We start from the raw sequence: 24009 nt of genomic DNA, 5'->3' as shown, positions 1-24009 counted from the left end.
AAGGGGCCACAACCCAGCTGATCCAGCCTCCTGGGGAATCAACCTTTGTGCGGGGGGACTTGCTCAGGCTGCACACGGCTGCCAGACCAGCTTTACGCTGCTCCCCTCCATGCAGGGCCTGTCATAGCAGGAGCGCATCTGCTCTCTGGCGAGACTCAGCAGCAGGAACAGCCCTAGAGAGCTGCTGCAGCCCTCTGGCTTATCTAGCCCCTGCCAGGGAGTGCGGGAAAGGGACAAAGCCCAGAGGAGGAGGGGCTGGAGAGAGTTTCAGTTTGGGGCTGGCTGGTGACAAGGAGTGAAGTGCAGATGTGGTTGTCTGGCTCACTGCCCCCCAAAATGGACCCAGCTGAGGGGTCCTGTTCTCTGCACCTACAAGCTCTGTTTTAGACCATGTTCCTGTCATCTAATAAACCTCTGTTTTACTGGCTGAGAGTCACGTCTGACTGCAGAGTTGGGGAGCAGGACCCTCTGGCTTCCCCAGGAGCCCTGCCTGGGCGGACTCACTGTGGGAAGTGCACGGAGGGGCAGAGGATGCTGAATGCTCCGAGGTCAGACCCAGGAAGGTGGAAGCTGTGTGAGCTGTGTGTCCTGCAGACAGGCTGCTCTCAGAAAGGAGGAGACTTCCCCAGAGTCCTGACTGGCTTCATGGGGAGCAGTTCCAGAGCATCGCCCAGGGACTCTGTGACAGTGGGGAGGGGTGCGACCTCCACCCTGCTCACAAACCTGCAGCAGTGATGGCTGTTGGCAAGCCCAGCACTGCAATGGGGCCACAGACACACGTCAGGAGTTCTGAAAGAACAACCCAAACTGAGCCAGGCACCCGAGGGCGTGACAAATCGGGGAGATGCTGACTTCGAAAGCCGGGCCGGTCAGAGCCCCAGTAAGAGCTGGAGCCAGGCTCGCCCCGGCATTGGCCCCAGGGAGGTGGCCCAGATGCTCTCCTGGGGTTTTTCCTTCTGTTGTCCTAGGGAAGGAGCCGCTACGGAAAGTCACCACAGTTCCAGCCCAATGCCCTCACGGGGTTGGCAGCAGAAGGCTGCTTCTCTGGTCACTCAGCGAGCGCTGTGGGACAGGCGGAGCCACCCCAAGCAGGGAGCACGGCAGCCCATAGCTCCCCTGACCAGCCACTTCCCTCCATCAGAGTCTGGGGACCCCTGGGCCAGGGCTGGGCGCTCAGAACAATCCCTGCTCAGAACAGAGTCCAGGCCTCCCGCCTCCTCCCCTGGGATCCCCCCTGGAGCCAGCAGCGTCACTGGCCCGGTGGCGCCCTGAAACCCTGTGCCGGGAGCAGTGATCCAAGCCGGATGCTTCCCCCTCACTCAGCCCGTCCTTCGCTTTCCTACTGCACAAAAACCAGGCGAGTCCTCACCTTGCTGCGTTGCCATGGTAACCGCACCGCCGTTGCCAAGGCAAGCGGCGACTGGGAGTCAGGTGCCAGGCTGTGATGCGGGAGCTGCCAGCCTGCTAGGAGGGGCAGGGGCACCTGTCACCAGGCGGGGGGCCCTGCCCTTGAGGCAGCAGCCTTGGCCTTACTCTTTCACAATGGTTTCCAAGCAACAAACCCGCTTAGCAACACAGGCGAGAATACAGCCGAAGGCAGCAGGCTCTGCAAGAGCTGGGCTGGGCTTTCCTGCATGCGCGAGCTGTTTGGGGCAGGGGCTGTCTCTGATTCCCCATCAGCTCCACACTCAGCAGTAGGGGCCCCAAGCAGAGGCTAAATAAACATGTTGAATGAGAAGGATACAGACCCGCCCTCAGGGAGAACAGACGGCAGATAAAAGGACTCGGTCACAAACACGGGCACCCCTCTGCTGCACGGTGGTAGGTTTCAGGGCCTTGCAGGTCAGTTTCCTATTGGAGAAGACACCCGCGACATGGAGTCTGTGTATTTTGTTCATGCAACTGGTTAATTTCCATTATACCCACACCAGTCCTGGGGCAGTGATGGGCACAAAATGACACTTCTACTTCTTCACCTTCTGGATTTTGAGCCTTTAGGGGCCTGGTTTTCCAGTTTTTCTTCACAACCACAAGGGCTAGAAATCAATTTAAAATTTTTGTCTGTATTCATATGACTCCAGCAGCTGGGGTTTTAAGGCAAAAAACCCCACCAAATAGCTGGAGATTTGCCATAACATCGCAGGGGTCGGCACCGCTGGGCACTCACCGTGGCTTACACATTTGGGAAAGGGCTGGCAGCGTCCACTTCCCGCTGCCCATCGCTGTTGCTCGCAGCACACATCGGCCTGGGGGGTGAGCTGCGGTACTTGCTGCACAGAGGGGAGGAGCTGGGACCTGGTGGGAAAGTTTGTGATCACTGCTCCTTACACTCCAGCCAGCCCTCAATGGTCCCGTGTGCTCCCAATCCACCCGCTGACTGTCACCCTACTGAGATCGCCAGCTCTCTGGGGTGGGGACTGTGTCTCTGCTAGGCGTGTGCAGCGCCTAGCACAACTGGGCCTTACCTCAATACATGATGATACAGTTGGGGGGAAGATGGAGAGGGTCCTTACAATTTTTTAAGGGGAGGTTACTTAGACGCTGAACAGCACAAAGATCAACCCATCTCTCCCCCCAGCCCTCTTCTCTTCCCACTCTGCCAGACACCCACCATCTTCCAGAGATTGTGAATCTGTCCCCCAGCCCCCATTCTCCATCATTTGTATTGTAGCCTGGCAGCCTCTGTCCTAGACCAGGACCCCATTATGCTAAGCACTGTACAGCCAGAGCAGAGACAATCCCTTCCCCCAACGCGCCGACAATCTAGTAAGCCAAGAGACAGTCGGACACGGGCGGATGGGGCAGCACACGGAAACAAGGAGGCAAAGCTTGCAGGCACAAAGGGCAGCGGTCTTCGCACCCCACTGACCTGTTAACGTGTTCTGTGGGCTGCCCAGGAAGACTCATCCCCACAGCAGACAGCAAGAGGAAGGGGGACCCATTGTCCAGACTATACAGCACCCTCCTCCCCACGCTGGTGATCTGAAAGGGTCACGTTCTGAAAACCACTGACGCACAGCTGCACGCACACGCAGGACTGCACCGACAGGCAGGTGCCTGCAGGCTGGGCGCCACGCGTGACCACTGCGCCTCTTGGACTCTTCTGGCTTACCATGCACTTAAAAGAAATGCACCGCACGAACCTTGCCACATACATCCTAGCAAATGCCACAGCCTTGCCCACGTGCAGCCATTTGCATCCATCACTCCCATCACCCAGCAGCATGGCCACGACTGATTTGCTGCAGGCTGGAAGGGGGAGCAGGTGAGAGAGACAGTGCTCAGTTCTGATGCCCCCAGAAGGCAAGGCTCGGGAGCTCAGCAGCTCCTCCTTTAAACCCCGAGCCCTCGGCCAGCTTAGCGGCTTTGTGTAGGACTTTTAATCACCCACTGGGCCAAAGCAGCTGCAACCCACAGGGGAGATGTCCGGGGATGGCAGCCTGGAAAGGGATGCCGCATTAAGTACTCTTTGCTGTGGCCTGCTGAAATAAAGCCCTAGGTTCATGCCACCAGCACGGACTGGGGAGAGCCGACTCTGGTACATCCCATTATCCAAATCCCACGGCAGCTTTAACGCATGCTCACAGCCCCAGCGCAGCCTGTCCCTACACCCCCTTGAACTGTCCGACTGCCCCGGGGGTTAGCGTGAAATTAGCCTGCTCCTCTCCCACCCAGCTGCTCCTGCCCAACTTGTTCCAGCATATGCTGCATGGGTGCCCAGTCCCTGCTGCCTCCCCCCAGCTCCAGCCAGGCCACCACACCCGCTAAAATGGAAGTGCTGCCCCTGGCAAGACAGGGGTGTGCAGAGCAAAGGGATGCAGGCCATGGGCAGTTTGAGACAGCAAGTGTCAATCCCAGAAGCCAGGGGAATGGGAAAAACATATGCTCCCTGACGAGGGCAGGGGAGAAGAGAAACACTGGAAGAAGGGGAGAGGGGGGTGGAGGGGAGGCAGTGGCCTTCCAGTTCCGTGAAGCTGTGGTGGGAGTGGGACTCATTCCCTTACAGACCAGAGGCCTTGTGCTTAGAGCAGAACTCCTGGGTTCCGTCCCCAGCCTCTGCCACTGACTTGCTGGGTGGCCTTGAGCAAGTCACCTGCCCCCTCTGTGCCTCGGTTTCCATCTCAGGACTTAAGGATTTCAACTGAGTGAGTATCAATATTTACTGACCAAGATCAATGATCCCTGCTCCGCGGGGCAGGGACCGTCTGACTGGTCCATGTTGATGCAGCGCCTAGCACTGTGCGGGCCTAGGCCACGACGCCTCGGTGCTACTGTAATGCAATGTATTAATAATCCCCTACCCCACAACTCCCTTCTCTAGCCCAGCAGTGCTCTAAGGATGGGGCATAGAACTGCTCTGTGGGCCCAGCCAGCATGGCCAGGCCCAGCTCCAGCACTCAATCAGGAGCCAGTGTGCAGCTCCCCACCCCTCTGGGCAGGAAGGGGACAGCACCAGGAGAAGTCCCACCTCGTCTGTCTTTGCTGGGAGGCTGACGCAGGGCTTGGATCGAAGGGAAGCAGGCCCCTGCTAAGGGTCGGGAGGCCCCAGTGCCCCCCTGCTCCATCTCGAAAGGAGCATTTCCCCTGAAATCTAAACGTGCTGGCACTTCAGGGCAGCCCAGGAGCAGTCCTGCACCAAAGCAGGCTTGGAGATTCCAGACTGACAGGCACCTGAACTGCTGCCCGCAGCAATCCTAGGGCCATTCCAGGGGTGCTGGAACAATTTGTACCGTGGGGGTGCTGAGAGCCATTGAACCAAACTGGAAACCCTGTATTGATGGAAACCACATCAAGCCAGGGGGTGCGGCATCTCCTCAGCACCCCTCGTTCCAGCACCTCTAGTCCATTTCCCCAACTGCTGGGGTGGGGGCAAACAATAGAGCGACACCACCGCCCACCCAGGTGGCCAACGGCAAGAGCGAGCACGTCTTAGGGAGGAGGAGGAGTTGCACCTCCCCCACCCCCAAGGAGAGCAACAGAGGCTCTTCAGGTGCTGTACAGACAGCGAGGGGGGTCTCTGCCCCTAGACAAGGTCTCTGCCCCTGTCCCCTTGGGAGGGGACACCAAGGCACAGAGAGGGGGCATGATTTTTTCCAAGGTCCCACAGGAGGTCAGTGGCAGAGCCGGAAATAGAACCCAGGTGTCCTGAGTCCCCGGCAGCAGAAGCCAAGCCTGGCTGTAGAGGAGCAGAATGAAAGACCCGACTTGCTGCACAGAGCAGACCAGAAAGTCCAGTGACACGCACAGGTGGCTCCCCCCCCCCCCCCCCGCGCCATCTTCATTGCCTACTGCTGTTGCTAGCCTTTAAGTGACCACATAGGAGCTCTCCCCCACTTTGGCCAGGGGACAGAGCAGTTGGGAAACGGAGTTTCATTCCCTGGAAAATTCGGACATCTCGAAATTTGTTTTCGTTCCAATATGGAACCAAGATTGTCACATTTTCTGCAGCTCAAGAATTCCAAACCATTTTGACTCAGATTTTGTATTCTGTTCGGACGTTATCAAAATGAATCTTACTAAGTCCACATTTTATATACACAATATGAAAATAGCTTAATCTATTTTAAGAATCCAAGCAATCAAGCTGAATTTATCAAAGTGATACATTGTCAAGGTTCCTTCCCCTCTCTGAACTCTAGGGTACAGATGTGGGGACCTGCATGAAAACCCCCTAAGCTTATTTTTACCAGCTTAGGTTAAAACTTGCCCTAGGTACAAACTATTTTACCTTTTGCCCTTGGACTTTATTGCTGCCACCACCAAGCGTCTAACAAATATATAACAGGGAAAGAGCCCGCTTGGAAACGTCTTTCCCCCCAAAATCCTCCCCAAACCCTACACACCCTTTCCTGGGGTAGGCTTGATAAAAATCCTCACCAATTTGCATAGGTGAACACAGACCCAAACCCTTGGATCTTAAGGAGGATGAAAAAGCAATCAGGTTCTTAAAAGAAGAATTTTAATTGAAGAAAAAAGTAAAAGAATCACCTCTGTAAAATCAGGATGGTAAATACCTTACAGGGTAATCAGATTCAAAACACAGAGAATCCCTCTAGGCAAAACCTTGCGTTACAAAAAGACACAAAAACAGGAATCTACATTCCATTCAGCACAGCTTATTTTATCAGCCATTTAAACAAAACAGAATCTAAAACATATCTAGCTAGATTACTTACTAAATTCTAAGACTCCATTCCTTTTCTGTTCCTGGCAAAAACCACACACAGACAGAGAATCATAGAATATCAGGGTTGGAAGGGACCTCAGGAGGTCATCTAGTCCAACCCCCTGCTCAAAGCAGGACCAATCCCCGACTAAATCATCCCAGCCAGGGCTTTGTCAAGCCTGACCTTAAAAACTTCTAAGGAAGGAGATTCCACCACCTCCCTAGGTAACGCATTCAAGTGTTTCACCACCCTCATAGTGAAAAAGTTTCTCCTAAGATCCAACCTAAATCTCCCCCACTGCAACTTGAGACCATTACTCCTCCTTCTGTCATCTGCTACCACTGAGAACAGTCTAGAGCCATCCTCTTTGGAACCCCCTTTCAGGTAGTTGAAAGCAGCTATCAAATCCCCCCTCATTCTTCTCTTCTGAAGACTAAACATCCCCAGTTCCCTCAGCCTCTCCTCATAACTCATGTGTTCCAGTCTCCTAATCATTTTTGTTGCCCTCTGCTGGACTCTTTCCAAATTTTTCCACATCCTTCTCGTAGTGTGGGCCCCAAAACTGGACACAGTACTCCAGATGAGGCCTCACCAATGTCGAATAGAGGGGAACGATCACATCCCTCGATCTGCTGGCAATGCCCCTACTTATACATCCCAAAATGCCTTTGGCCTTCTTGGCAACAAGGGCACACTGTTGACTCATATCCATCCTCTGTAACCCCTAGGTCCTTTTCTGCAGAACTGCTGCCGAGCCATTCACTCTCTATTCTGTAGTGGTGCATGGGATTCTTCCGTCCTAAGTGCAGGACTCTGCACTTGTCCTTGTTGAGCCTCATCAGATTTCTTTTAGCCCAATCCTCCAATTTGTCTAGGTCCCTCTGTATCCTATCCCTACCCTCCAGTGTATCTACCACTCCTTCCTGTTTAGTGTCATCTGCAAACTTGCCGAGGGTGCAATCCACACCATCCTCCAGATCATTTATGAAGATATTGAACAAAACTGGCCCCAGGACCAACCCCTGGGGCACTCCACTTGATACCGGCTGCCAACTAGACACGGAGCCATTGATCACTACCCGTTGAGCCCGACAATCTAGCCAGCTTTCTACCCACCTTATAGTGCATTCATCCAGCCCAGACTTCTTTAACTTGCTGGCAAGAATACTGTGGGAGACCATGTCAAAAGCTTTGCTAAAGTCAAGGAACAACACGTCCACTGCTTTCCCTTCATCCACAGAGCCAGTTATCTCACTTGCTGGAGGATTCTCTGCACCTTGAAGTCTTTAAACCATGATTTGAGGACTTCAATAGCTCAGACATAGGTGAGAGGTTTATTGCAGGAGTGGGTGGGTGAGATTCGGTGGCCTGCTTGTGCAGGAGGTCAGACTAGATGATCATAATGGTCCCTTCTGACCTTAATATCTATGAAATCTATGAAATCTCGTCATAGAAGGCAATTAGATTAGTCAGGCATGACTTGCCCTTGGTGAATCCATGCTGACTGTTCCTGATCACTTTCCTCTCCTCTAAGTGCTTCAGAATTGATTCCTTGAGTACCTGCTCCATGATTTTTCCAGGTACTGAGCAAACCTTTGTTTCTCCCCCCCTCCAGCTTTTAAAGTATCTTGTCTCCTCATTGGTCAGGTGCCAGCGAGGTTATCCTAGCTACTTAACCCTTTACAGGTGAAAGGGTTTTTCCTCTGGCCAGGAGGGATTTTAAAGGTGTTTACCCTTCCCTTTATATTTATGACATGCCCTCCAAATCACAGATAGGGTGAAACGCTGGCTGTGATTTCTTCCTGGAGCTCTAGGAGAAAACAGAGTTAATAAGACACATGCACCTCTAAATATACTACCAAGTATATAAAGACTAACAATATTTTCCACATCTCAAGGACAATTTTAACCAGTTGATTCTGGGAAACTTTCACGGGAGAGTGCATCAGCCACTTTGTTAGAAGCTCCTGAGATGTGTTGGATGTCGAAATCAAAATCTTGGAGAGCTAAGCTCCACCGAATAAGTTTTTTGTTATTTCCCGTGGCAGCATGAAGTCACTGTAGCACAGCATGGTTGGTTTGCAGGTGGAAACGCCGTCCCCAAACATACGTGTGTAGCTTTTCCAGAGTGTAGACAATGGAGTAACATTCTTTTTCACTGACTGACCAGTTGCTTTCCCTCTCAGACAGTTTCTTGCTGAGAAACACTACAGGGTGGAATTCTTGATCCAGTCCTTCCTGCATTAAAACTGCTCCCACACCACGCTCGGATGCATCTGTGGTTACTAGGAACGGTTTGTCAAAGTCTGGGGCCCTTAGCACAGCGTCAGACATAAAAGTGTCGCTTTAAGCTGGTTAAAGGCCTTCCGACGCTCTTCGGTCCACTGAACGGCATTTGGCTGTTTCTTTTTGGTTAGGTCTGTCAGCGGGACGGCGATTTGGCTGTATTGTGGTACAAATCGCCTGTAATAACCAGCCAAGCCTAAGAAGGATTGGACCTGTTTCTTTGACTTTGGGACAGGCCACTTTTGGATAGCGTCCACTAGTTCATTGACCAATCTGGTGTCAAAGGTAAGTCACTCTGTTTAGGCCTTTTGACACTTCTTAGCCTTAACAGTTAGTCCTGCCTCCCTTATGTGCTCGAAGACTTTTTGTAGATGTTCCACATGTTCTGCCCAGGAATCTGAAAATATGGCCACATCGTCAAGGTAGGCGACTGCATATTCTCCTAATCCTGCTAGGAGACCATCTACACTTTTTTGGAAGGTGGCGGGTGCATTCCGCAGCCCGAAAGGGAGTACATTAAATTCATACAGCCCGACATGTGTGGTGAAGGCTGACCTTTCCTTGGCGGATTCATCTAGCAGTACCTGCCAGTACCCCTTGGTTAAGTCCAAGGTAGAGATGAACTGGGCCCATCCCAGTTTCTCCAATAGTTCATCTGTGCGTGGCATTGGATAGTTGTCTGGGCGAGTTACAGCATTTAGCTTATGGTAGTCCACGCAAAAACGTATCTCCCCATCTGGTTTGGGAACTAGAACCACTGGAGATGCCCATGCACTGCCAGAGGGGCGGATTACACCCATCTGTAGCATGTCCTGGATCTCTCAGTCTATAGCAGTTTTAGCCTGAGGAGACACCCGGTAAGGTTGGACTTTAATTTGGTGAGCATTACCTATGTCAGTGGCGTGGTACGCCCATTCAGTCAGTCCTGGGGTGGCTGAGAATGTCGGCGCGTAGCTAGTGCACAGCTCCTTGATCTGCTGTCGCTGCATACGCCCAAAGGTCATGGAGAGGTTCACCTCTTCCACGCCACTATCACTTTCCCCTTCGTAGTAGACACTTTCAGGCCACTCACTGTTATCTCCTCCCTGGGCTGTAAACTGACAAACCTTTAATTCTCTGGAATAAATGGGCTTTAGAGAATTAATATGGTACACCTTAGGCTTTCGGTTGGAGGTGGGGAATGCTATGAATAATTAACAGCTCCCAGGTGCTCCTGGACCGGGAATGGCCCTTCCCACGATGCTTCCATTTTATGGGCCTGGAGCGCCTTTAAGACCATGACCTGGTCTCCTACTTTGAAAGGACGCTCTCTGGCATGTTTATCATACTAGACTTTTTGCTCTTTTTGAACATCTTTTAGGTTTTCTTTAGCAAGGGCTAAAGAGGTTCGGAGGGTGTTTTGTAGGTTGGTTACAAAGTCCAGAATGTTAGTTCCTGGAAAAGGTGTAAATCCCTCCCATTGCTACTTCACCAACTGTAATGGCCTCTTAACCTCACGGCCACGTACAAGTTCAAATGGTGAAAACCCTAAACTGGGATGTGGTACAGCTCTGTAGGCAAAGAGCAACTGCTGCAACTCTAGGTCCCAATCATTGGAGTGCTCATTTACGAATTTACTTATCATGGCCCCCAAAGTCCCATTAAATTTCTCCACCAGGCCATTTGTTTGATGATGGTAAGGGGTGGCAACCAAGTGATTCACCCCATGAGCTTCCCAAAGACTTTCCATAGTTCCTGCCAGGAAATTAGTTCCTGCATCTGTGAGGATGTCGGAGGGCCAACCTACCCTGGCAAAAATGGCTGCTAGTGCCTGGCACACACTTTTAGCCATGGTGTTGCTTAGAGCTACTGCTTCCGGCCATCGGGTGGCAAAATCCATGACAGTCAGTATGTACTGCTTTCCTTTGGGTGTCTTTTTCAGAAAAAGACCCAGAATATCCACAACTGCTAGCTGAAATGGAACTTCAATGATGGGGAGTGGCTGGAGAGGGGCTTTGACCTGGTCTTGGGGTTTTCCCACTCTTTGGCATACCTCACAAGACCGGACATAGGTAGAAACATCCTTGCCCATTCCCTCCCAGTGGAATGATCTCCCCAAACGGTCTTTGGTCCTGTTCACCCCAGCACGGCCACTAGGATGATCGTGGGCCAAGCTCAAGAGCTTTACCCGGTACTTAGTTGGAACTACCAACTGTCTCCGAGGATGCCAGTCTTCCTGGTGTCCACCAGAAAGAGTTTCCTTGTATAAAAGTCCTCTTTCTACAACAAACCTGGATCAATTAGAAGAGCTGAGAGGCGGTGGGTTGCTCCGCCTCTGACAAGCTCTCTGGAGGCTTTCATCTGCTTCCTGTTCGGTCTGGAACTGTTCCCTTGATGCTGGAGACATCAGTTCCTGATTGAATTGTGAACCTAGGTTTGGTCCCTCTGGAAGCGATGTAGGGGATGGGGCTGTTTCCGTTGACTGTGAACCGCTCTCCGCTGGTGCACTATTTTGGGGTTCAGGCTCCGTCTGAGCCTCTGGTGTAGGGTTATCAGCTGCTGCCGGTTCAGGTTTGGTGGGGCCCACTGGCATTGGGGTTGCAAGTACTGGATTCAGTGCTGGCAATGGGTCTGATGCTGGTTGTTCCTCCGGTTCCAGTTCTGGGACTGGCTCTGTCTGGGTCTCTGGGACTGGATCCACTACTGCTGTTGCAGACGTTGGACCCGGACCCCAGGCCATCACCTCTGACCGGGTCCTGGTAGAAGTTTCCAGAACAGAGCTAGGTGTAACCGCTTGTTTAGCCTGCCTGCAGGTGACCATTCCCACCCTCTTGGCTCACTTCACATGATTGGCCAAGTCTTCCCCCAACAGCATGGGGATGGAATAATCATCATAGACTGCAAAAGTCCACGTTCCTGACCAGCACTTGTACTGGACAGGCAACTTGGCTGTAGGCAGACCCAAACCCTTGGATCTTAAGATGGATGAAAAAGCAATCAGGTTCTTAAAAGAAGAATTTTAATTGAAGAAAAAAGTAAAAGAATCACCTCTGTAAAATCAGGATGGTAAATACCTTATAGGGTAATCAGATTCAAAACACAGAGAATCCCTCTAGGCAAAACCTTGCGTTACAAAAAGACACAAAAACAGGAATCTACATTCCATTCAGCACAGCTTATTTCATCAGCCATTTAAACAAAACAGAATCTAAAACATATCTAGCTAGATTACTTACTAAATTCTAAGACTCCATTCCTTTTCTGTTCCTGGCAAAAGCCTCACACAGACAGAGAGAACCTTTGGTTCTCCCCCGTCCAGCTTTTAAAGTATCTTGTCTCCTCATTGGTCAGGTGCCAGTGAGGTTATCCTAGCTTCTTAACCCTTTACAGGTGAAAGGGTTTTTCCTCTGACCAGGAGGGATTTTAAAGGTGTTTACCCTTCTCTTTATATTTAGGACATACATTTTTACCCAGTGGAGACATTTTTCTGATGCAAGTTTTGACAGAAACTGATGTAGTCCCACAAAATCTTTAGGTTTTGAAAACTGCAATTTAGGACAGAAAACTGTTCTATAGAAAACATTTTGACCATCTCCAAACGACACGGCCACTTACCCTGCTATCCAAAGGAGCTTTCTGGGGACCAGTCCTGGTACGTTGGGTCAGGAATTCACCGACTGAGCCCATCCAGGAAGGATGCTCCGTTACCGGAAGCATTTTCTGAGTAACCCAGCAATGCGAGGCTGAGGTTTCCCCTAAACCTGCATGTGGGCCTGTCAGCCAGGAGGCAGGGCTCACACAAAGTTGATTAGTTTGACCCAACTTGAAGCACGTCAACTCTACTACCCCCACCGTCTGAGACGAGATACTGAACACCCTGTGCACTGCTCAGTAAGGGACTTATTGCAGATGGGAAGGGGCCTTGCAAAGTGAAGGAGTCCCACTTCCAGCTACCTTCAGGTATAAGTTTTCTGACTTGAACTGGTTGGAGGCTGTCACTGATCCCCAGAATTAGTGCAATGGCCGCAGCTTTGGAAGGGTCTCCAGGAGGAACCCCCTCAGTGTGCCAGATCCCCTAGGGCCCTCGCTCTTCAAGGGTCTTCTTAGCGGAGGCACAACGTGCCTCAGGTGGTGACACGCAGCTTCACCGCCATCTTAGACCGGACCTCTGGGCCTGCGGCACCCCTGCTTCCCACCGTGAGCCCAGTTCAGCGAGTCCAACTGAGACTGGCCCCGATGGAGACTTGTCCACTCTTTGGGGATTGCTGCACCTCACCCAGCATTTGCAGGGACCCTCACACAGCGTTGTCCGAACAGCCGGGTTTATTCGTTAACTGGAAAGCAGCGTGGGAAGTTTTAGGGGAGTCTAGAGAAATGAAGGTTAAAGCATTGTCCATGCTGGTCAGTCCAGAGCACAGCCAAGCTGTCGCAAACCCCTTGGTTCAAGCTCTGTCTCTCTCTCCATCTGACCGCCTTGGTCAGACTCCATGCGAGAGTCCGGCTTCTTCCATCCCCCTCCTCATAACCCTCCAGTGCTTTGATCTCAGGCTGGGGGATTGTTGTTCAGCTTTCCTAGGCAGAGGCAGGGAAGTCCACATCCCTCTCGGCCATTGGGTGCTAGGTGCCCATGTCCTGGCAACTGGATTTGCGGTTGTCTTCTCAGCTGCTCCCTGGACATGGAGACTAAGGCCCAGACTGCTAGGCGCACCCACACCTACGTGGGTAAGCCTGCCCGGAGAGCAAACAGTCCCTTTCCACTCACTGGGTAACAAGGCAGTACATTGGGGAAACCGAGGCCCAAAACAGGACTTCAACATATTTCAGAATTAATTTCCACTTCGTCATAGCGGCTGCAAAGTATTTCAATCTTGCAACACGATTCAGCATTTAAAAGGCTTGTTTAACTTGATTCATTCTGTGAAGTTGCCGTTGCCAGCAGAGCTGCCTTCAAACTGTTTCCTCCCGATTCTTTCACTCTTGCGTTCGTTGCAAAAACTATCCAGATAAAGGGTTTCTGCTCCCCTTTCTGTTCAGAAGGGACTTTTCAGAGACCAACCACTCCACAGAAACAGTGACAAATCGACATGCCTCAGGCCACAAGCATTTTCAGGATTGCTCAGGGCCAGATTTATAGGTGCTCAGTGCACACTCAGAGCCAGATTGGGGAACATAGCCCCTTCTTTTGGTGCCCAATGCCCGCAGTTCTTCAGGAAACCTGATTCTGTGCACTGAGCCCTTTGGAAAATGCTGGCCAGAGCACGGGGGGGCGGGAAATAAAGGTCAATGTTTGCATGCTGCTTTCAGGGACACGATCTCAGAAGCTACTTGTAACTATAGCAGGCACAAAATGGAAATACAATTTCCAAGATGTCCTCTTAACAGGATACATTTGCCACCAGGAAGAGTGTGTTTGAGAGTCTTGCATGCCAGCAATTGCCCCCCTGCAATTCCCCCACCTCCCCGTTTGGTTTAGATTGCAAAGTCAATGCCACAAAAATGTATGTGCCAAAGGGAGCCAAGTTTTTCTTAACCCTTTCGTTGCTGCTCCAGCCTGCTTTGCCCTCCCCTTGCCCCGCATTCTCAGCTCCCAGGCAGTCTATAGAGCACCAGGAAATACCAAGTACATCGGGCTGCTGTGAGGGCGTCCACCAGTCATGGCTTGGTCTGCCCTGCAGTCATGAAGTGGGCGATTAAGCCAAAGAGGGCAGATAACGCAGCAAGCGAGAGAGGGGATGAGTCAGAGGTGGCCAGAGACAACCTTGCAGATCTGTGGATGTTGGCCGCAGGTTATCCCAACCCACCCCACAAACTGAAAAAAGCCCGGGCTTCCCTGGGTAACTGACAGCAACACACTGCCCCTCTACCTATCGATCTTGAGGTTTAATATGACGCCCTTCAGTGAAGTATTTGGGGGCCTTCCACGGAAAAACCAAAGACTCGCCAGTGAAGGAAAGCCAAGCTCCCTGGGAAGCAGGTCACAGTCTTCAGCCCCATGTTACAGATGGGGAACCAGAGGCACAGAGTTACAGATCACGATAATCACACCTGGGCACCTGTATCTAGGCACCCAGAGAAATGGCCTGATTTGCAAGGATGCCAACCATCCATGTCTCCAAGGAAGCTCAGCATCACAGGCACCTAAATATGCTTCACTTTAGGCACCCAGGTTTGAGCGTCTTTGCCCGGAGTCCCACCTGACACAGCCAGGAAGGCCACTCCAGACGGCCGGCACTGCAGAGAAGCAGCGTTTCGTGCCATCGACGGTGACATTAAGATGAGAACTACATGGTAGGTGGGAGGCTGCTTCTCAGCGTTAGCCGTTTGAGCTGGTGCACTCCAAATACCAGCAAGGCCACAGCGGCAGGCGCTCGGGCTAGCCACCTGAGCTCAAACCCGCCCAACCCCCGGGCGCGCTCTTGGGTAGCTAACCCAAGCCACCACCCCTGCAGCAACAGCCACGCTGCTGTGTTTAGCCTGCTAGCTACAGCGCGGCCAGCCCAGGTCTGTCTCCCCACCCTGCCCACTGCTCTGCAGCCAGAGACACACAGGCGAGGCTGCTGCTGGCTGAACAGGGAGAGGGAACAGAGACGGGGAATAAAACCAGCCGCCCCCAGAAGCCTCGCTCCAGGGGAGTGGCATCACCGTCACCAAATGAAGACATTTAGCTCTGCATTACCTAACGGGCATTGTGGTGTTAATCTGCAACAGGTGTGGGCTGCCTTGCTCCCAGACTCTATACCGGGGTCGGCAACCTTTCAGCAGCGGTGGGCCGAGTCTTCATTCATTCACTCTAATTGAAGGGTTCGCATGCCGGTGATACATTTTGACGTTTTTTAGAAGGTCTCTCTCCAAGTCTATATAACTAAACTATTGTCGTATGTAAACCAGGTTTTCAAAATGTTTAAGAAGCTTCATTTAAAATGAAATTAAAATGCTGATCTTACGCCGCCGGCCCGCTCAGCCCGCGGCTGGCCTGGGGTTCCGTTCACCTAGGCTGGCAGGGGGCTGAGCGGGGCCTGCAACCGGGACCCCAGCTGGCATGGGGCCGGCAGCCAGAACCCCAGACCGGCAGCAGGCTGAGCGGGGCTGGCGGCCGGGACCCCAGACCAGCAGTGGGCTGAGCGGCTTCCGTCCGCCAGCTCCTGCCAGCCAGGGTCCCGGCTGCCAGCCCCGCTCAGCCCGCTGCCGGTCGGGGTCCCGGCCCTATCCACATAGGGTAGGTACCTACTTTCTCCCTGATTCTAGCCATTCTCTTCGTCTCTCTGCACTGAGATGAGGGTGGGAGTGCACTGAGAACAGGGCTGGGGGTTGGGGTGCAGGGTCTGGCCAGGAGCTAGAATGAGGGAGGGGGCTCAGGGTTGGGGCAGGAGGTTTGGGTGTGGAGTGCTTACCTGGGCAGCTCCCATTTGGTGCAAGGGGTTCAGGTGGGAACGTGGGGGGGGGGGTGTGTGCGCAGGAGCTCCCGTTTGGTGCTCAGAGTGGGGTACAGATGTGGGGGTGCAAGAGTCATGGCATGGGGGGCTGGGTATGTGTGGGGGGTGCAGGAGTCAGGGCTGGGGTTGTGGGGGGGTGCAGGGGTGAGGGCAGAGGGCTAGGTGTGTGTGAGGAGGGTTCATGGGTCAGGGCAGAGGGCTGGGGGTGTGGGCTGTGGTCGTGGGGGTGCTCCCAGCCCCCTGCCCTGAGCGGCTCATGGCAGGGGGCTGGAGGGGATATGCCGATTCCACCCCCTTCCCCAGTGTCGAGAGCCCACTGGGGCTCTGCTTTTCCCTCTCCCCATCCCTAGCAAGGGCCGTCAGCTGATCTGCCGCAGGGAGGGAGCAGAGGAGGGGCAGGAACCCTGCACACTCGGGGAGGGGGAAGCTTGCCTGCCCTGCAAGGAGAGAGCGGTGGGCGGAGAAGAGCGGGCAGGGCAGGGCAGGGCAGGATTTTTAATGGCACGCTGCTGTCCCCGGCAGACAGCAGCGTGCCATTAAAAATTGGCTCGCCTGCTGTCTTTGGCACGCGTGCCATAGGTTGCTGACCCCTGCTCTGTACAGTATGTAGAGAGCAGCCCAGGAGTCTGTGTGTTAGGTGACACCCTATTTGAATCTCACCCCCCCCCCCCCCCGAAGGATAAGTACATTGTACTGCACAGGGTCAAAGAACACCAGGGACTCTTAAAGCCCAGAGCTAGCGTCCAAAGAGTTAAACCTGATCTTTCAGAACCCCCCCTTAGGAGCATGGGTCACAGCTCCAGCACCTCCATTCAGCAGCAAGGGCTGTCTCTCACTGGAGGCTCCCAACTGGGGCCCCGATCCTGCACAGAGCTCAGAGAGAGGATCTGGAAAGGACTTGGGACCATTTCTGCACCCTGACGGTAGAGAGAGCAGGTGTGGACAACCTGTTGGGGGTGGTTTTAACAAACGAAGCCCTCTCCTGCCTCCCCTTCCCCAGCTTTTCCCTCTTTTCTTTAAGCTTTAGAAACATGCTGCACATACAGTTTGGCCTTCCCAGTCGGAGGGTCAAGAGAAACGGGACTCTGGATGTCGCGTGGGGGCTCCGTCCTGTGCCAAGCAGCAGGAGGGAATAATCCTTCACAGAACAAGTGTCGTCCTCCCCGCCACCCCATACACATATACACAAGGGTTGAGTTAAAGAATTTCAAGTAGTCTGAACAAAAATCATCTCCCCACTCGGGTTGCACTTCCTTGGCAGCTCTCATGGCATTACCCTGGAGTTCAGCTTGAGTTCTGCTGTGCCCTTAATGCCATGATTCAATCTCTCTATTCTGTATGAAAAACCCAGCACCTCTTCCCCAAACATACAGCATTTACTTTCAAGGCCAGAATGGCTTGCCTGGGGCTTTATAAGGAACTCCGGCAAGCTTGTAATTCTCCCCAAACCAGGCATTACAAAAACCCAGGAAATTCAGGGTTCAGATTACACGTAAATCCAAACATGTTAAAGGTAAGAAATGCACAGCAAAGGCATGCAAATAACCTTAACTTTGCCCTGCAGTGATGCAATGAGGAGGAAGAAAATAGGACACAAATGTTTGTTTAAAGTAAATGCGATCTAGTGGTCTCAAGTTGCAGTGAGGGAGGTTGAGGTTGGATATTAGGAAAAACTTTTTCACTAGGAGGGTGGTGAAGCACTGGAATGCGTTACCTAGGGAGGTGGTGGAATCTCCTTCCTTAGATATTTTTAAGGTCAGGCTTGAGAAAGCCCTGGCTGGGATGATTTAGTTGGGGATTGGTCCTGCTTTGAGCAGGGGGTTGGACTAGATGTCCTGAGGTCCCTTCCAACCCTGATATTCTATGATGATCTGGGACTCCAAATACTTGAATCCCTTAGCCATACTGGCATGGCACCACAACGGGGTAGAGTGAAGATTGTTTGGGTGCCTTCACTGTGCATTTCTTACCTTCACCCATCTGGAACGAAGTGAAACCTTAACTCTGAATACCCTGGTTTAAATGCTTGGTTTTGAAGAGAACATTACTGGGATGTTGTAATCATAGACCTTGAACTTCCCGAGACATTCCCTCCATCTTAACTGCACCTCAGCGTAGTTCTGTTGATGGGGAATGCTTCGGCTGGATCTCCAGTCAGCTACAGACTCTTCCAGGGTAGACAAGACCTGAATTTCTAATGTCAAAAATACAGCCAGCCCCCACCCCTTCGACACGCACCCTAAAAGGCGCAAAAGTGGAAGTCCCACAATTGCCCTTTGCAAGGGAACCTTTAATGAAATGCCACAAGACTCTCACGCTTTCCCTGCCAAGTCACTGCTGCCTCCCACCTCTTCTTTTCCCAGGCAGCCCCCTTTCTCCTGCTGCCTGATCCTAATGCGGGCAGCGCCACATCCCAATGCCGCAGCGGACAGCAGCGACGCCGGCTTAGGCTTTTGCCGAGGGAATCGGGCAGGAGGATGGGGCTGGCGAAGGAGGAGCAAGGTCACAAACATCTTGGTAATAGAGAGGAAGGAAGGGAAGAGGGATGCAGAAAGTGACTAGTGAAGCGTTAGTGACATCCCATAGCGCCCATCTAACGTTTGCTCAGTGACAGCAGAGATGTCACCCTGCCCTTCCTTGCTGCATCACCGCAGTAACCCAGGGCCACCTGCCCCAGCCGACCTCTCCGGGGGAACCAAATGACAAGCAGCTTGATTTTCAGAAGTGCTGAGCACCCGCCAATGCCCTCAAAGTGGCTGGGGAATGCAGACGTTCCGCATCTTCAGAAAAACAGCCTTAGACTTCAACACAAGACGTTGTTCACAGCTGATAATTTGTATTACAGCAATGTTTAGTCCCCAGCTGAGCTCAGGGCTCCATTGCACCAGGTGATGTACCGACACACAAGAGGCAGTCCCTGCCAGAGAAGCTTACAATCTAGATACACAAGACAGAGGGGGAGGGGAAACTGAGGCACCGAGCAGGGAAGTGACTTGCCCAAGGTCACGGAGAAAGTCAATGGTAGAGACCAGAATACAACCCAGCTCTTCTGACTCCCAGGCCAATATTTTATCCGCTGCGTGAAAGACCATCCTATCCATGATTCTGGGAAGGTTGGGAGAAGGCAGAGATGTCGCCTTGTACCCAGTCCCACACAGCACGGGACAGGTGCATGCAGCGCTAATCGGTTATCCCAGCTGGAAACAGGAGAGATGGCCCTACTGCGGAGAGGAGGGAAGTTACACTTATTCAGCTGCCCCCTGGCCCACATCTGGGGCGCAGCTGGGAGACTGGAACCCAACTCAGACGGGTATTTTTGCCTGGCAGGGCACAGTTTCCGTTTTTGCCTGGTCAGGCAGACTTGCTAGCTATTTAGCAAACAGGAGGAGCAGGGAAGGGCTGCTGTGACCAGCCTGGTCCATGTACCTTGGCACCTGACCCACCCACTCAGCCCAGCCCTAGGGTGAGGTACCAGCTAAAACAGAGATTACACTGGTGCAGAGGGGAAGCGTGTCCAGTTACGCAAGGCAAGGAGCCTGGGCCACACTGAGCCGTGATGCCTCGGGCAGGGAGCACACAGGTCACAACCAGGTGCACGCTAGGGGAAAGCAGTGCCCAGCCCACAGCAGGAGTGAGAGGTGGCAGGAGAGGTGCTCACGAGGTGCCAGGCACCAACCAAACAGGCTGCACAGAGACAGAGCCTAGGGGGCGCCCCCACACACTGATGCTGCTGCAAAGTAGATCCCTGGCTCCCACAGCACCTGCTTGGGTGGCTGCTCTGATGCATGCTTTGCAAGTCCCCACGCAGCGCATGCGCTCCTAGGTGGCGTGTGCCATGCCCCCGTCTGGGCCACGGCTTGCCAGGTTCACACACACGTTCTTTGGGTGGGCGGGGAGGTGCCACTTCTCGGTCAGACCCTGCCAGCCTTGCGCTGAACACCCTGCTCCTCAGGACCCTCACCAGTATCAGAGGAGTAGGGCGCTGTCCAGCAGGAGGGGGGCAGACTCTAGCTCGGCACGCATCCCCCCGGCAGCACTTCACTGCTCCGAGGTGCATCATGCCAGCACAGCCCACCTGGGCAGCTTATTGACCCTCCTTTAGCAACTGAGATGCACGCCTTGCGCATTCCCCCCCCGCTTCCCCTCCCTCCACACTGCCCCCGAGGCACATCTAGCTAGGTATGTAGCCCACACACACTGCTATGGGGGGCAGTGGCTTGGAACAATTTGCATAGTGGGGGTGCTGGGAGCCATTAAAACTGCAAACCCTGTATATGATGGAAACCACTTTGAGCCAGGGGGTGCTGCCACACTCCTGAACTGGGGGGGCTCTGCGTTCTCATAGCAGTTGGATCCACCACATTCCCTGCTCCAGAGAGCAGGGCAGCCCCAGTGCCAGGAGAATGGCAGCTTCTGCAGCAGCTTTGTGAAGACACCCCCTGCTGTCCGTCTGCCCCTTCTTCAGAGAAGCTGAGCCAGGTGGGAAGAGGGTTGAGAAAGCAAAAAGCCTCCTTTCTAGTGCACAGAGCATGCAGCCCACTCAGCCTGGTGACTGCCCAGCTGTTGAGGAACTAATCAGAGAGCTTTTGTGGCCAGTGTGGTTCGGGAGCCATTTGGGTTTGCCACGTGTCACTCTTGGGGAGGAGAACGCCCAGGGCACGTGTCAGACCTGATAAAGCCAACCTGCCCTGAGCATTTACCAGCTCCGGACTTCACCCTCCAAACCCCTCAGCGTGAGGTTCCTATGCACCTTTCCTTAGGGGCAGGAATTCACAGCACAAGGCTTGGCTCCTTAGCATGACTGGCCAGCACTGCTTAGTAATGCAACAGGATGACTCAGCGCTGGTACCTCCGAATAAAACTAGTGGGCCTGGAGAGAGCAGAGCTTTGAGCATAAAAAGAGAATTCTGCCCAGCCTTGCCTGATCTTTCCCTCCACAAGCAGGTCCCAGCTGGACAATCAGAGACATAGATGCTCCAGATACCAGGATGACATAAGGCCCAGTGCTGCAAGCGCTCACTCATGCAAGTTCCCCCATTACTTCAATGGAACGGAGGGCTGCTGATGTGAGCAACGGTTGCAAGATCTGTATTTACTTGAGGGGGGAAAACATATTAGCCCAACATTTCTGAAGCAGTTGCTTGCTAACCCTCAAATCAGAGGCTAATTAGACCATGTCACCTGCCCCCCTCCCAATCCCACCAGCGCCGCATTGCCTGTTCCCAATGCTTTGTCCACTGTGCTTTCAAATGCGTCCAAGGAGAGGGCTTCCGCCGCTGGCCTGGGAAGGGCTATTTCCCCCAACCCGGCTTCACTCGCCCGGTCACCCAGCGAAGCCCCAGGATTGTAGCCAAATAACCAAGGAAGAAACTTCCTCTGCTCAGGAACCCGCAAGCGCATTCTGCATTAATTACCCTGCGCCTAATTCTTCTTTAAATCAGTGGCCCTTGCAGCTCGCTCGGCAGACAGAGCTCTGCGCAGCCTACGAACCGCACTCGCCAGCCTAGGGATTTCTTAACAATGAATCAGACCAAAGGGGGTGGGGGAAGGGAATGAGTTAAATGTAAGTAAGAATCATTATAGCCTCACCGATTCCAAGGCCAGAAGGGACCATTGCAATCATCTAGCCTGATCTCCTGTACAACACAGGCCAGAGACCTGCCCCAAAATAATCCCTAGAGCAGATGGGATGTTTTTCTAACCAGTCTTGTCAGTGATGGAGAATCCAACAGGACCCTGGGTAAAGTGTTCCAGTGGGTAATTACTCTCACCATTAAAAATTTACATCTCATTTCCAGTCTGAATTTGTCTAGCTTCAACTTGCAGACACCAGAATGTATTCCACCTTTCTCTGGTAGGCTGCAGAACTCAGTATTAAATGTCTGTTCCCCATGTAAGTCCGTACAGACTGTAATCAAGTCACCCCTTAACCTTTGCTTTGTTAAGCTAAATAGATGGAGTTCCTGGAGTCTGTCACTATAAGGGCAGGTTTCTTAACCCTCTACTCGTTCTTGTGCTTCTTCTCTGACCCCTCATACTTAGATACCAAATTGATTCTCCTTTTAGAGATCGGATACAGTCCTTGGGATCAGAGAGGGGACAGGCTGGTGGAGGGGCATAGCCTCTATACACCTTAAACCTCTCTCAGCCTGCAGCGTTGCCTCCTGAGCACCCAAAAGCAGGAAAGCTCTCTCCAGATTAACAAATGGGGAAAGATGCAGCTGACCCACATATGATTTGGAAACCTATTTATAGCACATGGACACAAATGGCTTGTGATAGTGTTCCCGTAACAGCCACATCCAGGGGGATAATAAAATGGAGCTTGACAGAAGCACGGCAAACCTGGGATTTTAGTCGCTTTCGGGGAGCGGGGACGGGGGAGAGGATGACAAAGCTGTAGATCTTGGCGACAACATGAAACCAACATGAAACCATCCCAGATGTTCTGAACCGGCACCAGCATACGGTGCCCCTTCCGGAGAAGGCCCCTGGGTAACCCAGGTGACCCTAGCCCACAGCGAGGCTGCACAGGTACGGGGCCCAATTGTTGCTGCTGCACACAGGCGTGGAGGACACAGCACACAGTAACACACACACGCACACACACACCCCAGACTCGGAGCGGCCTCTCTTGGTTACTCCTTGGGTTTATATCGTCTAGCTATCTCTGCATGCACCCGGCACCGAGACAGCCCCCGATTTCTGCATCCAGAGCCCATCCATTATTCACCTCACATAGCCAGACCCACACCTGGGAGGGGGAGGGGGCAGCCTCATGCTCAAAGGCAAAAGAGAAATAAAAACACCAGCCGCCTGCAGACCCAGGGAAGGGGGGCTCTGAAGTGACCCCTCACCCTCCTGCAGCTCATTAAATAGACATGGGTGTTCACCAAAGCAAGTGCAGATCCTCAGCTGCCACCTCACTGCATGCAGGGAGCGAGGTCTCCCGGCCTCTGGGCTGGGAGGCTGATTGGGGGAAGGGGGCAGATTTTCCAGCCCAGGATCTCCAGGCCCGGCAGGGAAGGCATTCAGAGGCCTGAGTCCCGTTGCACCGCTGCTGCTAGCCAGGGACAAGCAAGCTGCAGCTTCCACCGGCGAGGAGTGGGGGTCTCGCAGGCACCAGACCGCCCCCCCCCCCCGGTCTCTCCCTTCGCAGGCCAGCCAGCGCTTTCCACCCCCATCCCAGCGGCAGATTTCTGCGGATCTGCCCTTTCACCTCCCTCCCCCGACGAGCGGCTCGGCTCATTCCTCTCGCAAGCCCGGGGCCCCGGCAGGCCGCCCAGCCCAGGGGTCACCCTCCGCCCCAGCGCAACGGAATCGGCGCGCAGCCTCACCGGGCTCCTGCGCTTGAGAGTCGCGTTCTTCCAGAGCAGGAGGTGCAGCTGGTGCAGGACCCCCATGCTGGCTCGCCCCGGGGCTCCGGCGCCCTGCGGGAACGGGAGCAACGCCCTGGCCCCGCGCCCCGGGGCTTGGCGCGCTGGCGGCGGCGATCGGGGCTTTCCCGGGGCCGGCCGCGGGCAGGCGCTGGAGCCCGCGGGCGGCGGGGCGAGGGGGCGGGCGAGGGGGCGCCGCGCCGCGAGGGGGCAGGTTGCTCGCCCCGCAGAGGGTGGCGCTCGGCAGCCCCGCAGGTGGAGGTGCGCTGGCGGGGGCCAGCCCTGGGTCTGCGGCGACTTCGGTTCCGTCGCAGGGAGCCCCACCCCCTGCCGGCGCCGGGGCCCTGCCTCTTAAAGCCGCAGAGCCCCGGCCCTCCTGCCCGGCCCTCCCCGTGTGAGCCCCTCTGCCCCGGGCAGTGCCGGCACCGAGCCTGCGGCGGCTGCTGCTGCTGCTGCTGCCGCCCGGGGGGGGGGTCCGTGCGGCCCCCTCCCCGGGACGGGGACCTCGGCGGGAGCAGGGCTCGATCCCGCAACCCCCACAGCGCTGCGCTAGGACCGCGCGGCAAGCGGCGCCCTGCGCCGCCGGGTGAGCGCGCCCCAGAGCCCGCTGCGGGAGCAACGGCCGGAGCAGGCCGGATGGCACGGGGATGGCCGCTGCAGCCCCCCGAGCTAGAGAGTGGTCAGTAATCGGAACAGGACCCACAGCCCGGCCTGTCCCTTCCCCCCCCCTCTGGGCCCGGGTGTCTCCGCCACCCTGTGTCTGAGTGG

The 24009-nt window shown here is 54.0% G+C and overlaps 1 protein-coding gene across 3 annotated transcripts in view; it reads right to left on the bottom strand.

Moving 5' to 3' along the window:
• Window positions 1–23534, bottom strand: part of ABCA2 (ATP binding cassette subfamily A member 2) — a 139962-nt gene extending 116428 nt beyond the window's left edge. For all 3 annotated transcript variants that reach the window (XM_073313792.2, XM_073313793.2, XM_073313794.2), the window contains exon 1: window positions 23203–23534. In XM_073313792.2, the coding sequence (XP_073169893.1) occupies window positions 23203–23268 (66 nt within the window). In that variant the 5' untranslated portion in view covers window positions 23269–23534. The remainder of the gene's footprint in view (window positions 1–23202) is intronic.
• Window positions 23535–24009: the final 475 nt, after the last annotated feature.

The sequence above is a fragment of the Lepidochelys kempii genome, chromosome 16, assembly GCF_965140285.1.
Source record: "Lepidochelys kempii isolate rLepKem1 chromosome 16, rLepKem1.hap1, whole genome shotgun sequence".
Taxonomy (NCBI): domain Eukaryota; kingdom Metazoa; phylum Chordata; order Testudines; family Cheloniidae; genus Lepidochelys; species Lepidochelys kempii.
This window is presented reverse-complemented; position numbering and strand designations above follow the sequence as displayed.